Source organism: Chiroxiphia lanceolata, chromosome 6 (genome assembly GCF_009829145.1).
Source record: "Chiroxiphia lanceolata isolate bChiLan1 chromosome 6, bChiLan1.pri, whole genome shotgun sequence".
Taxonomy (NCBI): domain Eukaryota; kingdom Metazoa; phylum Chordata; class Aves; order Passeriformes; family Pipridae; genus Chiroxiphia; species Chiroxiphia lanceolata.
The window spans coordinates 38,016,892-38,034,962 of NC_045642.1; the positions used below are offsets into that span (position 1 = coordinate 38,016,892).

The 18,071-nt window shown below is 34.9% G+C and overlaps 1 protein-coding gene across 14 annotated transcripts in view; it reads left to right on the plus strand.

The window, feature by feature from the left end:
• Positions 1 to 18,071, plus strand: part of AKAP6 (A-kinase anchoring protein 6) — a 276,515-nt gene that overhangs the window by 215,949 nt on the left and 42,495 nt on the right. For all 14 annotated transcript variants that reach the window (XM_032692214.1, XM_032692213.1, XM_032692216.1 and 11 more), the window contains 2 exons: positions 7,292 to 7,438; positions 10,874 to 11,098. In XM_032692214.1, the coding sequence (XP_032548105.1) occupies positions 7,292 to 7,438; positions 10,874 to 11,098 (372 nt within the window). The remainder of the gene's footprint in view (positions 1 to 7,291; positions 7,439 to 10,873; positions 11,099 to 18,071) is intronic.

Sequence of the window (18,071 nt, forward strand, 5' to 3'; positions counted from 1 at the left end):
GAGTTGTAAAATAGAAATGTCGTTGTATAGTATGTGCCGCTCACAGACCCCCAGAAACTGAAAACTCTGCAGATCCTCTTGGCTGATAATAACTATAGCTCCTTGTCTAATAACTCTAATTGTATTGTTAGTACCTATTTGCACTGAAGAGCCTAAAACTATAAAGTCTGATAAATACTCAAAATTTATCATCCATATTGCAAACCTGTTAGTTATCCAGGAAAGCTGTTAGTTGTTCACAGGAATAAACTTCTGTCATCCTTGGGATTACTCAGATGAGTAAATGTTCATCGGTGTCAAGAAATGATGTTGTGCTCTAGCAGCAATCTTTAGGGGACTTGCAAAATTTTAAGTGGGTGTATGTGTGTGCATACATATATATATATATATAATTAGCTTCACAACTATCTGCAGGGCTTTCACCACCTACATTCATGCACAGACAGACACACCCTCTGCCCCCTAAGTGTATGTAACTGCATAAAAACTGGTTTGAAGTGTATAATTCAGCTCACAGGTGAAAATACGTTTTCTAAAATTCTTAGCTGTAGACTCCTATCTGTTTTTTAGTATTTTGTGAAACTAATGGTGCAATGCCATTTCCTGTTTAATTGATGAAGTTAAAATGCTTGGCTGCTAATGAGTGTATTAGCAAACAATATACCCTTAACAAGCTTAAGCAGCTCAGGATTTTAAAAAGCAGCTTACTGTCCTCCTCATTTTTATAAGACAAAATGTACTGCCTTCCACAAATTGCTTGATCGACTGATGAAGTACCATAATTATAGTTGCATTGCAGTTTTGACAAAGCCACAATAATAGATTGTAGTTTAGTCCCCACTCTAGGCACACAACTCTTTGCATTACAAAACCCAGTTTTACTGGTCTAATTCTTCCTGAGAACAAAAAGCACCTGGAGATGTTAACTATATACTAAAAGAAAACTTGGAATCTAGAAAATAATAATATTGAAGCATGACTTTTCTTCTTGTAGTTAGTTCATTGGGAATGGTATCTAATGAAGAGTTGTCTAAAGGCTTGCTTGTTTGGAACTAATTAAAGACAGATATCCTAAATAGAAAAAGGATCATGGGAATTACATTAGGTGTCCAGAGACTTGTTATTCTTTTGGTACTCTGAGTAGATAGTGGAAGTTGTTAGGGATTCAAGAAATAAGGCAAGCTAATAAAAAGTTCTATTTTTCTGGTTATTGGCCAACTATTGTATTTTTGTTTGCAATAAGATTTGTGCCAACAGGCTAGGGGCTTGAATAAAACATTTAAACATTTGTGCATTAACACATTATGGTGAAAAGAGAGTCTTGTGCTTTCACTCAGTGCATTTCAGCCTTCAATTAATGTGAAAGCACTACAATGCCTATGCAACTTCTCTTGCCTAGTGGTGCACCATTTATCATTGCAGTTTTACATTGACCTTGACACCCACTTCATTAGAATAAAGATTGTCTACCATTTAGGTTACATTGTTCCTCTGCACAGAGACCCCATGCAAATTTCTGTTCAGATAGAAGAGCTGTGAGCCTGTCAGAGGTCATCTGCATTAAATGATTGCAGCTATTTTCCAACTGCTTCTTTTCATTCTACTCAATTCAGGCTAGGAGGATCAATCAAGCCCTCTGCCTGAAACAGTGGGACTGCTGGGAATATAACTGTTTTTGGTAGTAGTGGATATGCCCTAAACAGTATTAAATATTTAATATAAATTCATTAAAGAGCACACAAAGTCTTCAAAAAGATATTACATTTATAGTAAAATTTAAAGGGTTGGGATTACCTTTCTTTAAAAAAATGAAGAACAATGGATACCAACTGCATAAATTTTAATGTAGGCAAAATTTAGTTCATGAAGTTGCTTAATATTTCTTTCAATATGTTTATTTCTCTAGCTGCTACAGAAGGGAATGCATAGGAGAAGTGTAATCTGCATTTGCTACTTTCTGAAACAGAAAAAAAAAGCAAGGTGTCTGTAGGGGTTTAAGAAAAAAGTGCAAAGACTTGCTTTGTTTTACAGGCATGCACCCATATGCACATGTACTCTCACACAAATTCATATTGTGCTATTGTGCTTATTTGTAGGGGAAAAAGGCAGATGGAAATAAGTTAGCACTCTCCTTCTTGAGTTTTCCGAGTGATATAATTGGAATTAAATTATTAATGGGAGATACTTAAAAAGGATTGTTTTATGATCTTCTATTACAGAATTTGCAATTCATTTTAATATTTGTAGTTTGATTTATATCAAAGATAATGCAATCTATGTCCAATTAACAATACATAGCCAATGTAATATGATTTCCAGATCATGCAAATGGAATAAACTAGAAGAGGAAAAACTGATTCTTAACCTCAGATGTAATTTGCTCTGTGAGTTCTGGCAATTTTAAATGACATTGCACTTTTTAATTTTTCCAAAGGCTCAGCAGCAAATTTATCCCAATCAAGAAAGCCTATTATTAATTTACAAGGACAATTGTAGGAGTCTTTATAATTTCTCTGTGCAATTATTTGCCATAAATTGCTAATGGTGAAATACATGAAGTTTGCAAGAAACAGCAACTGCTATTCATCTAGACAGATCGCTCAGCCCAGATCTTGAATGTTGTCCAGAGGTTCTAGTGCTATTGACGGCATAAGAAATATAACCAAGCTTCTGGACAGTTTCTAAAATGTTTCACATTGACAGTACCAAAAAGGTAGAAGCATTAAGGGCTATTGTGAAGGGTAGGCTGGCCTCTAGCAGATTCCTTCACTTTGCCTGTATACAGCTGAGCTTTGGACCCTGGACTTTGGAATAAAAAGACTCTTTGTTCATCACTGAATGGCATTAGGCATGGGCTTCCTAAGGGGCCACCATGAAGCCTAGCATGAAGAGTGCAAACATTATCCAGAAAGCAAAGAGAATGTGTGTGAAGAGATGATGGACAAATATTGCTATATGTGCATATATATATATATGTTTGTATATGTTTTTATTACATATTTGGTGAATTTGCTTGCAGAGTATTCTTTACTGAATTTTATGCATGCAGTATATTTTGTAAATATATGCCAATGCTGACTGTGCATGCACACGCAGACACTAAGGATATGTATCTGTATTTATTGGTGTCTGCAGCAGTCAAAACATCCCAAAAGGCAAATTTTTAAAGTTTAAAGATTGAATGCAGGTAAAACTAAAATTGCAGGTCACTCAGTCCTGATCTCAGTTGTATATCCTACAGTTCCATTTGACTGAAGATACTTTGTTAGTAGTGAATGATGGAATGCAGAACATCTACAAATAGCACGTCCTTATTCCAGTAATGGAGAAAGTTTACTGGTTTAATTCTTCTGTACTTCGTAGCCATAGCTCCACTGTGTGTTCAGTATGTCTGGTCTCTTTTCACTATAACCAACAGAAGCACCATACAAAAGTCTTACAATGGATGTCTTAATCTCTCTGTGTGCTTTTAGAGCATTATTTTGAATTCCATCATGCAGGCTTTTTTCTTCCTTTCCTCTTCTGAAGTTTTATTACAACAACAGAATTCCCAGGGAGCTTTAGGGGCAAGGTTCGCGTATTATTGCCCGAAAGTTTTGCTTGAGGGGTGGAATCTGCACCCCAGTCCTGATCACCTTTTTGTGGTGTTTCTCCTTCTGAAAGATGCAGTGTGCAGTCTTATAGAGTTGTTAACTGTGTACAGATTTTTTTATTGTTTACCAGACAGTGCACATCTACGACCCTTTCATGATGATTTCTTTCTCTGACCTCTCAGTGACTAGGCATCTTGTTCCTTAACACTGAGGGAGGCTGAAAAATGCTTGAGTTGCTCAATGTGTGCCTTCTATACCAGTTTCAAAATGGCTTATTCTTCTGGTTTCCATGGTGACAATTAACACTGTTACAAGGCATTGTTCCAGTCTGCATTTGGGCAGAATTTTCGGGTGTAATTTTTCACACAAAAAAAATGTTTTAGATAATTTTTTAAAGAAAAAATAATAATAAAAAAACAGTTTAGGTTAAAGTGTTGAAAAATGTGTCTCAATCAAGCCTGCCTGAATTATTTCTTAGAATGTTTTTATCAGGGAAAGTAAGGTTTTAACTAGATTTGTTTTGGAATTCAACTTCTTGTGGCTTAAATATTTCTGCCAAACTTATTCCCAGATAAACACTACTGCCGTTTTTTAAATTCCACTATTTGTCCTTTGAGAAATATTTGTTGTATTGAGTGAGAAGGAATAAAAAGCCAAATTCTTTAACTTACGTAACAGTGTTTTGGATTTCTTTTGAGTGGCTTCAGGAACAAAAAAACAGACATGGATGCCCACAGCTAATCATGATGTAAATATTTTGCAGTTTTTCCAGTATGTTGTTGCTTGTGTTTTTTCCCAGTTTTATGATGTGACAGTATTTTGGGAAATTAAATATTACTCATTTATTTATTATTTTGGCTATTGAGAGAAGCCTGCAACCTTAACTTCCTTAATCTCATTTTTGGCTATTAAACAGTATTCTATATCATAACATCCACAGAATGTCACAGTGGAACAGCTTTTTTTCCCTTAAAGCTGAGGAAAGAATGAATCTGAAGATTAAATTATCTTCTCACCAAAGGATTAAGTAGTCCTACCAGACTAGGGTTGTGCAGCACTGATAGAGCTGGTGGCTAATTTTTCCATGCAACTGCTCAGAGTCTAGGTGTTTAATGGATTAAAAAATAGCATTAGCAATAACATCTTGTGTTATCTCAAACTGTACCTCCTGTACATTAAGCTCTTCCCTTAAAATACACACTGCATTTTAAATATCCATGAGTGAAACAATACTGACTCTTAGTCACATACCAATACATCTGATAATCAACTGAATTATTTAATCCTTTACTGTTACTGTATAATGCATTTTCTATCAATCAGCACTTTCAATCATGCTTGTTTATACAGTAGGTTACACAGTGACAAAACCAGCACATACATAAGATCTAGTTTATTTAGTTTTTAACGTAATAACCTTTATAACATCTGTCACACTATTTGGATTACGCAGCACTGAATTATTTTATCTAGTCCAAAATTAAATGAAATGTCTTCTGTTTCTATGTTAACAAGAGCATTGTAGTTATGAAACGTGGAATGTATTTTATTTCTTCATCAGTCCTGAGATGCCTAGAAACATCCCCATACCCAGCTCAGACAAGTGCCAGCCTAGAGCAGTAACTAGCTGTGCCTGCAACAGTGACACACAGCTAGAGGACTCCCTCAGTCTATTAATTCACTTCACAAAAGAAAGGGAGTCACATGAACTGGATTTCAGTGCCTAGCAAATCGGACTCTGGATTCCCCTTGATATTACATGTACTTATGGAAATAATTATGCAAATCCTTTTCAGCTATATCATCTTTAAATAGAAATCAGATTACATAAAGAAGATTGTAATCTCCTCCAGTAACCATTCAAGCCGAAAAGGCAATAAGACAGGACCAAGAAGCATGGTTGTTGAACATATTAGTTGAATAAAATAGTGGTGCCTCTTGGTGGGTCCAGACCCCTAGCACCCATCTTGGTAGGTATTGCCTACTGCTGTACGTCTCAAACCTGAGCCGCAGTACACCAAGTGTCAAAAGGCAAGCTCTTTGTAAACAATTCCTTGGTTTTTACCATGCATATTCATGCAATTTTGGATACACAGACACCTGATCAGTGTTCATTAATAATGAGAAATGGTTTAAATCACCTCATTTAAAACATTTGCTCTATGATCCACAAATGACTAATATTTGCTGAAGTTTACATAATACAAATGATGTGCATGTGTTGTGTAAATGAGAGATTAAAATATGAAACTAACAATATGCAAACATATGCATGGAAATACTGAGAACCTGTTAGCTGAAACAGTGATTTCACACCTTTATTATTTTCTTTAGGCTGTCTCCAATTGTCTTTTGGCTTTGTTTTCCTACAGAGCATGTTCTTGGATCTAGCAAAGGCATCCATGTTTTAAACATTCCTTATTCTCATTTAATTTTTTATACTTAGCACAGTTATTAACATTTGCAGTATGAGATGCCATAGCAGTTTTCTTGGCTGAATTTAAAGCAAAGAAAGCTTAATGTTTAGGAAGCAATTTGCTAATAGCTATGCATAATTTATGTATGTCTTGTAAACACCTTTGTAAGAATATGTGCTGAACTTTTCTCTCTCAGTAAGAGGCATATTTTTGGCCATATCAGAAGTTCTATTTCAATCAATGTTTTTATACTTAATTAGGTTAACTATATGGAGGGTATGTATATGAATGGATGCCTGCGTGTTAATGTTGTTTTTTTTTTTTTTTTACTTTACCAACTATGAAAACATTTATAACCGCTATATATTTAATAGTTAATTCATGTTTCCGGGGAATACAGTTTTAAAAATATTTATTTGCCAATCTGTCTGTAGATTAGAATACATTTGTATACACTATATAAGTAATATACAGCTAAAAGATTTAGAAAGTCCTGTGAAAGTAATTATGAAAGAAGCTTCGTGTTTTTCTTCTTTCTCCTATATCTGTTTTCTCTGTCCTTTTTTTCTTTTTTTAATCAATAAATAGCAGTGCAGGAAATAAAAGGTAGTTTCAGCTTGAAGAAACTATGTGACTGTTTTAACATTGTGGCTGTTCTCTTTTGTGGGCCATTTCAGTGCTCCTGTTGGTCGATGCTATAAAAATCAAATTACTGTTATTGTATTTTAAGAGAGCTATGTCTAATTGTTTTTCTAAGGTGAAACTCTCACATTTTCATCTGCATTAGCATTTCAGGCCCATGTATGAGGCAGAATCCACAATGAAAGAGAGAAAAAATAAGCTGTAGAGGAAATATAATTATGAAATTATTTCCTTGGATTTTGTTTTGTTTGGTTTTGAATGGAGAGCCTCATTGTTACTTGTTGAAGTAGTATATTTGAAAAATAAGGTCCCACTAACCTGAATGAGAGAAAGGTAGATCAAGATTCAGATGGAAGAGTGTTAGTGAATATTATTGTACAAGTGAATATTGTGAGAGACTGAATATTACTATATGTAATAAATTGCTAACTGCCTGCATAGATACGTCATGCAGAAGTCTATGTGCTTGGTACCTAAATCTCTTATGATATGCCATGAGAAGGTTGTGTATATAAAAAAGTAAAATTAAAAAATGTCAGAGTAAGCATGACCATAACTGGGCACATACAATGAAAATTTATTTTTTTATGATGAAAACTGTTTACAGCAGCTAATACTATATATTTCTTTTCCTTTTAGAGATACAATGTAGAAATGTCAATCAGGCACCCAAAAAAGATGGAACTGCTTAGTAAGGTTGACACTCTGAAGAAAAGTGGTGTTTTACTACCAAACGATCTCCTTGAAAAAGTGGATTCAATTAATGAAAAATGGGAACTGCTTGGGGTATTTGCATTTTTATTACTGTTTGTGGGTTATGTGTACATTTTTGTGTGTTGAAGTACACTGTCTGTCTGATTTCTAATTTGAAGCACAAATATCTCTCTCTTTCAATCCACCACGAACATTTCAAACAAACTACTCATTCTATTATAAAAACTCCATAGTATTTTCCTCTTCTGTTGATTTTTTTTTTATTCCATGCTTGTCTCCTGTCTGACTTTAATAATTTTAGTTCTTTAATACATAAAAAATGTAAGTAAAATATGCCATGTATTACGGGTATGCACCAAGTCAACTATAATGCAGTATATCTGATATACACTGACTGTCATGCTTGAGTGAATGTTAATAGAATTTATTCTGAAGGTACATGTTAGAGACATCTACTGTTTAACTATTTACTATACCTTTAAGATGAAAAGTGGGGCTGTCACTGCATACTTCAGGTCACACTGGTGGCTCAAAAACAAATATACAGATTCAGTACAAATCTGCATACCTGAAGCTGAGAACACAGCCAGGATGTGTTTCACGCTGCTGTATTCAGCTCACTTTTGACAAAACCCAAAAAAGTTTCGTGTAATTCATTTCACGCTATGATGGGCTGGGTCTCAGCCAAAGAGTGAGATACAAGAATCTGGCAAAAAAAGCAATATAGGGATTCTGTTACCCAGAGACCGATGATGGCACTGTGCAGGAGACACTATTGTCCTATTGTTGTAAAACAGCTGAGAGAGAGAGAGGTCAAACTATACATTTTTCCATCCACTTCTCTCCTTAATTGCCTTCACTTCAAATCAAGGGTAAGATAAATTTATAAATTACTTTAAATGATTAATTATAGATGTATGATATTAGCAATACAGTTACATTGCATAATTTTGCATGCTATTATCCTAGTTTAAAAATATTTCTATTATATTAAGAGTAAACTATATATGCAACCTGCCAACAGCATTTTAAGTACTGACTTGTGTCACTTCAGCTTATGTAGCAATGCAATAGCCGTTTCAGAGGGCGGGGCTTTTTTGATTCAGCACAGTTGCTTCTAATTGCTTGATTCTCTAAATGTGCAAACTGTCAGAAAATGTTAAAAGTTGCCTTATGATCAGTAATCTTATTACTTTTTAATCTGCAACATCACCATAAGCATTTTGAACCTATTTGATCTTTAATAAATTTATTGATAAAAATAGGACTTACTAACCTGATCTTTTACATCTGATCATGACAACTTGTGTTTTTAAAATGGTTTCAGATGTAAGCCTTACATTTATGAATTTCAATGTATTTAATCAGTTTAATTCAGTGGCAGTGATTAGAGCTGGTAGGATATAAAACTATAAGTAACTGATGATAATTCTAAAAATTTAAAAAAACTCTGTCTTAAAAAAAATTTGAAGCCCTAATTTGAAGCCCTTTGCTTCTCAGTATATACCTCAAAATTAACTTTTGCCATTAATTTCAGCATTTACAGAAAAATAAAATATAACTTTTACAGTTTTCCTGTTAAATGCAGTTTCATGAATAATAAGCAGAGTTTGATAGAGTTTTGTTTAATTTAATAAAAACCTTTGCAGAAACTAACAACACTAGACATACTGTTTTAATTGGCATGATTACATTTTAATTGGCATGAAAAAAATTAAAGACAAGGATTTTAACTTCTAACAATGGCAAAATAGAGGGATATGGTTTTTAATATTACTTTCATCTAAGGTGAACACTGTGGAATGGAAATACATTAGAATGAAATGTCAGTGGTGCGTACAGTTTAATCTGTGAAATTTTGTCCCCTGTGCTGAATATTACTCTGTCTCAATTGCATATTAAACAACCCTATCAAGGCAGGCATTGGCATCTGCTGTGCTGACACAAATTGTGAATTAAATGAAATTGATGTCCTCTGTCGTATATTTATGAAGACGGACCATTCTCTGAAGTATTCTGTTTATGAAGAATTTATGATTGCAAACTGTTCCAGAACAAAAAAGTGGCAATAAATTCTTTTTTGTGACCCTACCCTCCAAGGGCATTGATTTCACCTCCTGCTGCTACTTTTGTTACAGCATAAAAACAATAGCTAGTGCTGGATTCCACTGAGGGTCTTCAAATTATCAATATTTGCACCATGAAAATAGAAGGGTGTTGCCAAGAAAGCACGTTTTTCAGTTATGATCTCCTACAGACGTTATTTACAGAATGCCACATAGTACATTAGTATCAGTTGCTCTAATTTTATTTGTGTTTTAAAGCTTATTTTTGGAAGCTAACTTTATTGTTATAAATGGTATTCTGGTAACTTTCTAAAGCATATATTTTCAACAGACAGCCATATTGGGTCACCTAAAATTGTATCTTCCTGTTACAACAATTAACCACCAATAATTATGAGTTTAAAAGGTTATTGGATGTGAGTGTCAGTGTATATTCAATATTCAACAATCAGTACCATAGATCTAGTGCTCATAATAAGTGTCTGCCTGACAGCCTCTTATAGGTCAGATAAAATATGTCTTAGCATAGAAGAAGCAGGCAACAGCATATCTCTCTTGTGATGTTAAAGAATTGCCTTTCAAAATACTGAAAAGAAAGGTAACTTTTTATCCCTGGCCTCTTCAGAATATTCATTATGCTCACAGCGTCCACTATCAAAATGTTATTCAGTGGTTCTTTTATTAGAAATACTACTTTGAAAAGATGTAGTAAATTAGTTTCATTAGCAATCAGAGGTGAATGTTTATTCTGGTCCATTATTTTTAAAGTGGATGCTTAACACAGAGAACTGAGATTCAAATTTGGTGACCTAAATAATTGGGCTGATGTTCAGGAATAGTGAAGATTTGCAATTTCTAGCTTATCGACATTTGAATGAGTCCATCCACTTTTAAAAACAAAACAACTCTTTTGTAACCTAACTACTCCTCCATACAGCCCCAAGGCTACATGTTTGGAAATTATGACCTGGTAGTTCATACCTCAAAAATATTTCATTGTTTCTTCAAAAATGTAGACAGTACCTTGGACAGGAGTCTGGTGAACTCAGTGCTTGTCATGTTTCTGTTGCTGCCTGGAAACCAGTAACTCTCACAGTCATAATCATCTAAAGCCACAGACAAATTCTGTAGAGTAACTAGTTTGCAAAGTTATGTAGCATTTTGTCTCCTCTGTCCTTAATTGCTCTTAATAAACATTGATGTATAATCCTTCTAGCAAAGCCAGTGACCCAGAGAGAACAGCATAAGTGAGAAACAAGGGTACAAAAAAAAATGAAATAGAAAGAAACAAGGAAACTAAGAATGAAATTGATTGGTATTAGTAATAATTATTAAAAAACCCACATCTCTGGTCATCTAACAGATGCTTCTTGTTACACATTAACCTGTATATGTTTTGGTACATATGACTAATCTATGTTTTCCTTATCTGATGCATTAGAAAACCCTAGGAGAGAAGATCCAAGACATAATGGTAGGGCACAGTGGGTTAGGTCCACGTGACCTGCTCTCGCCTGAAAGTGGCAGCCTGGTAAGGCAGCTGGAGGTCAGGATCAAAGAGCTGAAAGGGTGGCTGAGAGATACAGAGCTTTTCATCTTCAATTCCTGTCTGAGACAAGAAAATGAGGGAACAATGAATGCTGAGAAACAACTGCAGTATTTTAAGGTAATAAAAAAATTATCATCCTTTTGTAGAGAAACTCTTCTTAATGATAGGATAAAATATTTATTTTATACATATTACAATGCATGTACATATTTAATAATATATTTTCACCTTCATTTATGTACTATGTCTTCATTCATATTTGTTTTATTGAATCTTTGCTATGATATTTATTTCTTAAACATTTTGCAAAAGAGAATTTTAGAGGGCACTAATTGCATCATGAGTGGAAAAGCAATAATTTTCTTTCCTTCTACTTCACTATAAATCATAGAATCATGGAATTGTTTGGGTTGGAAGAGATCCTAAAGATCATCTAGTTCCAACCCCTCTGACATGGAGAGGGGGAAAAAAACCTCTGAGTTTTGTCACAAAAAGCTTCACTCTGAATTTCACTCCCTACATCAATTAATTAAGGTGTGTGATCATCAGTTTCTTTGCACATATGAGTCAAGAATAGCGTATCTGAGGTAACAATTACAGAGAGATAAATTTAGCATATATGAGAAAACATTCAAGGTCGTAGATATGTGGAAAAAACATATAGACCATAAGATTTGCATCAGTCTTGGCCACATCTTAAACCTAAACCTGAAAATTTATGGAAAGGAGGGAAAAGAATGGTACGTGCAATGCTATATTCAGGTGAACAAGCTCTTTCAACTGAAGGCCAATGTGCAGCTTTGCAACTGACTTAGTGGAGGTTGCACGTTTTGATCCATTCCCCAAAAGTAGTGGCATCATTCAGGAAAGAGGGCTATTAAGTTAGCAAACAGATCTGGTATAACCACGTCATTTTCTTCTGTTCGTAGCTTCTAAATAAGCTCTCACCTTAGTCATCATTATGAGTCACTTTACTCTACAAGTGATCTTTGACTAAAGAATAAGAAAGAAATCACAAATCATTGTTGAGCTTTGGAGGTAAAGAGTTTTTTCTCTTCCAGTAGTACACCAGGGTGTCTAGGGCAACAGCATTCTCAAGGTGATGGACAGTTTCTTAAATCAGCACCTCAAAGAGCATGTTGCCAACACCTCTAAACATACTTTTTTTTAATACAAGCATTCAAGAAAACAACACGAGAAAAATTACTATCTTCCCATTCAGTCATTCCTTCACTCCTAATTTTCCGATCATGATGGTTTGGGAGAAGGTTGTGTTGATACGGATGAAGTTGATGGTTTCCTGAGCTTGTCCATTTGAATGTAATTTTAAATTTTCTTATGACATCAATACCATTTTTTTAATGAGTTGCTGTCTTCTGCTAATGGGGGAAAAAAATCATGATGATTCTGCTTTATCTATCAATGCAGAACTTCACAGCAATAGATGCATGTTTTCCATAGGAAATGCTGAATGTTTTTATATCTGTGGAAAGTTATGGCATTAGTTTAAGTGCAGAACTATGCATTTAAAAATCTAAGTTCTGAAAAACTCTTTTTAAAATATACATTCTTATATATGTATGTATGACACAGAAACATATATATATATACACACACACAGAGAAATATCATACCAATGTTACTTATGTATTTTGAATGTGCACAAGTCTCTCAAAGGAAAACTTTTAATGCATATATGATGTGATGTCATGCCAACATGCCAAGAGCTCTTGAGATGTTAAACAGGATAGTACCACCCACCACCATGTAACCAGAGTCTTTTAATACTCAGTTGATTATCTATTAATTACACAAATAATACATTAATTATTCTCAAAATGGTAGCCATTAGAGTATAAAAAATAATTACCTATCAAATATGGTGAGAGCATATCACTTTGTCATATATATTAAACCATCTTTGTCTCATTAAATCTGAAATCCACTATAAGTAAGTTTTCCATTCTTCACTAATCTCCTGGGGAAGTGTATAAAGGAGAAAATGGATATAATTAAGAATATTGCAATGTATAATACATATATTTGAGAAAGAAAATTTAGAACATTTTCAAAAACATTATCTATGCCCCTAGCAGAAAACCTGTTGGGGTTTAGTTTGACTTATTTTCCACTTAACTTAAGAGTTTAACCATATTACTGTCTTCACCGTACTAAGTGAATCATTGTTTCTTAATGGAAATTTACTGTGCTGCACCATCCCAATTATACACACAGGCACTGTCCACAGAGGAACATTTTTAATAAAATAAACTCAACAACGCTGTTGATTTTCATTCCATAATGTTATACTTTATATTACACTTATGCCTTAGGAAAAAGAGTTATTCCATTTTTTAGGTATTTTTCTTTCATTTTACAATTGGAGGATGAATTGAATATGTAGTTCACATGCAGTTGGGACCCAAGATGAGAGCAATGTTTGGGGAGGAGTGATTGTTAAAATCAGAAGTAGGAAATTATTTTGACCCCTTGGTTTTCTGTTGTAAAAAAATCATCCCATGTTAATTTGGGTGTTTCTATTAAAGAATTTTCTACTGCATTACTTTTTTTCTAATACTCCCGTGTAATAATAATAATACTTAGCATTTCTATAGTACTCTCCAGTCAAGAGATGTACATGCTGTACAAACATTACTGAAGTAAGTCCCACTAAACCTTTGTGATAGTTATTATTATCATCAACTTTTCAGAAATGAGGGAAATAGAATATATGGATATTTAATGACTTTTCTAGGTTTTCACAGAAAGTCAATTGCTGTGTTAGAGTAGAACCCAGCTACAGTGACCCTACTCTTTGGAACCAACCACAGGGCAGCCCTTCCTTTCTTCCTCTAGGTTACTTCTCATTATATTCCATGTTCTTCTGCAATGAAAGGAGACTAATTCCTTGCTATTTTTTGTTTTTATTCAAAGTTTAAATCCTGAGTATGTATGGCTTCAGAGCTCAAATCAGTCCAGTAGTTTAATTACCTAGGTAGCCTCATCTTCTCGGATGGTAAGATTGACAGAGAGATAGACAACAGGTTAGCAAAGGCATATAGAGCTTTCGGAAAACTCCATAAAAGAGTTTGGTGAAATAAACACCTGAAGAAAAGTACAAAGATCAGTATTTACAGAGCCATTGTGCTGTCTACTCTTTTATATGGATCTGAGTCATGGGTCATCTACCACCACCACCTGCAACTCTCAGAACACTTCCATCAACGCTGCCTCCGTACAATCCTAAACATTCACTGGTCCGATTATGTGACAAATATGTCTGTTCTAGAACAGGCAGCAGTCACAAGTATTGAGGCCATGTTGCTGAGAACACAGCTGCCTTGGGCAGGACACGTCTCAAGGTTGAAGGACCACCACCTCCCTAAGATCTTGCTTTATGGTGAACTTGCCACCGGCTGCTGCAAGAGAGGAGCCCTGAAGAAAAGATACAAGGACTCCCTGAAACAACATCTCAGCCTTGGCCACATTGATCACCATAACTGGCCTACTCTGGCCTCCAATTGGGAGGTCTGGAGACACACCATCTATAATGCTGCTGCTTCCTTTGAGAATGCACACAGGATCACTCTCGAGGAGAAAAGACAACACAGAAAGAATCGTATCTTGTTGATACCACCTGAGGAGTCTTTCTGCTTTGCCTTTTGCAACCGGACTTGTCTATCTCGCATTGGTCTTTTTAGCCACCAGCATGCTTGTGGCAAATGTGGGTAGAGTCCTTCCCAAATCTTCATTCACGAAGGCTAGCCATGATGATGATGTATGGCTGATTTTTTTCCCCATTATTATATATTTAGATGCTAGAATTACTATAATATTATTAGTTAAGGTCATTACCCAGCTTATGTAAGGTCTGCTATTTCTTAGTTTTGTGGCATCTATGTGATATACTTTGGTCAGCCCAGTGTTCTCTGTGCAACATAACATACAGCCGGGCTACAGAGTCATTTTGTTACTTGTTCCACCAGCTTTCAGTGCTCCTTGCAGCCTCAAACATTTTCATATTTAGTTATGAAGGACAGGCACAAACATTGCTGCAGTCCTTAGTGACACTTCTGGCCATTCCGCACCAACATTGTGAGTTTCCGAGTGTAGCTATAGGAGAAAGGGGAAAGAGTGAACACAAGTTGCTCAGCTGCAAGGGGGGAGGCCTGGGTATCTTACTCCTGTTTTTATTTCTGCTGCAACACAAAAAATCCTTGAATGTGGACTAAGAAAATAAAGAAATTGACTTCAAATTCATGGGAACTTCATAGCTACAAATATACATTTATTTTATTTATTCATGTTTTTTTATTTCTCTTCTATCTTTTGAGTCTTGAGTCCATATTTTCTAGCTTTTCACAGAAAATGATGAGAGCCAGAACCAGAATTTTACTTTTTAAATGAAATACAAGATTCTCAGGTAAACACATAGTTCTAGCAGCTGAAAGACTGGATATCATGAGACTAATAATTGGCACAACTGATTTCCTAACATAACAATGTATGGCAATTTTGTGGGTCAGGAGAGATTTGGAGCAGGAAAGAATGAGAAGATAAAAAGAGTTCTCATTCTTTCATGAAAGTTTTAGTAAATTTCATTTGAGTAAAGTCTAGCCAGAAATTTATGTGCCTGTTGGCTTGTCAGTAGAAGTGTTCTGCCATATTTGCTTTTATGTGTCCAGGACTTCAAAAAGCATGCTTTTTTCTCTGCAAAATGCCTTCCAAAAGACAGCAAGGGAGCCTAAATGATTAGTTATATATTTCTGTTACTTGCAATAAAACTTAAGACTTTAAGTGTTCTATATAGAGAAATGACCCATCAGCCTCAAAAAGTTGTTATGGCTTTCTCTCACACACCAGCTACTGAAGAACAAGTTTAGACTTGCCAGTATTGTCTGTCTCAGACTCCCTTCTCAATCATGTACAATTGGGAAAGCCTCTAATGCTTTCAGTAGTAGGATTTATACAGGATCCTGTTTTCTTTCCCCTCCAAACTTGGAGGGGGAACAGGATTTTCCTGTTCAGAACAGGATTTTAGCAGAGATTTTCTGCTAAATGGTGTTTGGCAAAAATAATGTTGCATTTCACGTCATGTCATTTTCTCTTATGATTTTATTTGAAGCAATAAGCAACATGCTGTATATAGTTATACCTGTCTCCTAAATCTTTATTTGGATCTTTAACAAAGAGATTCCTGGTTTTCAGCAGCACTCAACACTTGTGATTCTCAGCAGTGCTGAATACTTGTGATTTTCATTAACTTTAGTCAATGTATTTGTTAAAGAGATCAGACTGCTTGTTCGTACAAAAATGTTGAAATTTTTTTCTCATTTAAAATTTCGAAAAGTCAATGGTCTGTTGAATTCCATAGCTAGTAGTATTTTTAAACATTTCTGCTTGCCTTGTAAACAGTGTAAATTATCTGATGCTTGTAACCATTTCTAATGACTAGACCCATTCAGAAGTATGTGTTTTCATCTTCCACTAAATTTGTGACTTGAGCATACTGGATGATGAAGTGTTATTTTTCAAAAAAGTATTTCTCAGCAGCATCTCTTATTTCTCCAATGCCTAAAGCAACTCAGCTTTCTTATTAAGTAATATAGATTGCATTGGTAATTAATGGCAAATCAACTAATCAATATATCTTATGATGCTTTTTATTTGAACTGAAAAGTCTCCAGAAGATCAGCGCTGTATGTCTTACAAAAAATTCAGTTAAACACATTTCTATCAAATAAAACACAAACGAGTCTGGGAGCATGTAAGATTGTGGCCAAAATGAAATAAAAGTATTAATGTTGAGTAAAGGTTTGGAGACTCAGAAATTGAGCAAAAGTGCTGGTTATTCCTATAGGTGCCAGGAATTGCTTTCACTACTGCATTTTGGATACTTTAGAGTTTTTGGAATGATGCTCCTGGCATTATTTACCCAAGTTTTGTTTGGATTAAATTTTAGCAAACAGAAAGGCATACAGTATTAAATCTCACAAAACCAGGTAGGATTCCAAAGTCAAACATAGACTGATGCCTCTTACAAAGGTTTGGAGCAAATTCAGACTGAATTTTCATGGCCCACCAGCCCAAAGTAGCACTTCTGTGGACCACTGAAAGGAGAAGCCACCTTTTTATAGTTAAGCAGGTCTACATATATTTTTTTTGGCCCTAATACAATACATGGTTTTATAGCTCTAATTTGATTTTAATGTACTAAAATATCATTGCACAATACTATATATATACCCATACTTCTACACACAGAGTACTCGAATGCTTAATATGCTCAAAGGTATCTAAAATTTTGATTGAATATACTCATTACTTACTGAAAAAAAGTTCAGTTTGTGTTTCAATAAGCTCTCCCTATTTAAGGCAACACTGATGTGACCTGTAGTTTCCATTTAGTACCAAATATCCCATCTGAGATAGGAGCTTTCATTCCATCATCCCATTTGGGCTGTGAATCCTAAACCATGTATTCTCTGAGTTTTTTACATTGTTGCTTACTTCTTGATTAATCAAAACATCAAAATTATTCATAAACACTGTCTGATTGTCTAAACCCATTTTACCTCACAATTGCTCCCTTTGCTGGGGAAAATAAAGGAACGCTGAAGAGCTCTGGACTAAAACTGGGATATGGGATGGAGGTTACTGCAGTAACAGGAAGAACTGAGTTTAGCAGAGTTCAGATACGGCAATTCACTGAAAGCTTTGGTGGAGAAGAGATTAAGCTAGTGGTTTTTTAGGCCACTAATTCATATTTTACTTACTTCCTACCTCTGTTTTATGTACTGTCCCCTTATTTCTGGTAGACAAAGATGAATGTCCCACAAACAGCATAGGTAGAGGTACTACAGTGCAGAGATCTTCTCTGAGTTTCTTCTCTAGTAATTGGGGGGAAGAAAAGCACTTTTGGGATGCTAATAATCTGTCCTGTTTTATGCATCTAAAAACAAAAATAAAAATTTAGGTTATGGAGAAAAGGTACCTTACCTCAGAATATCTGATTCTAAATGATTAGTTCAGGCTCAATTCTCCGTTAGCTCAGATGAATCCCAGTCCAAGAATCATCAGGAATTCATTA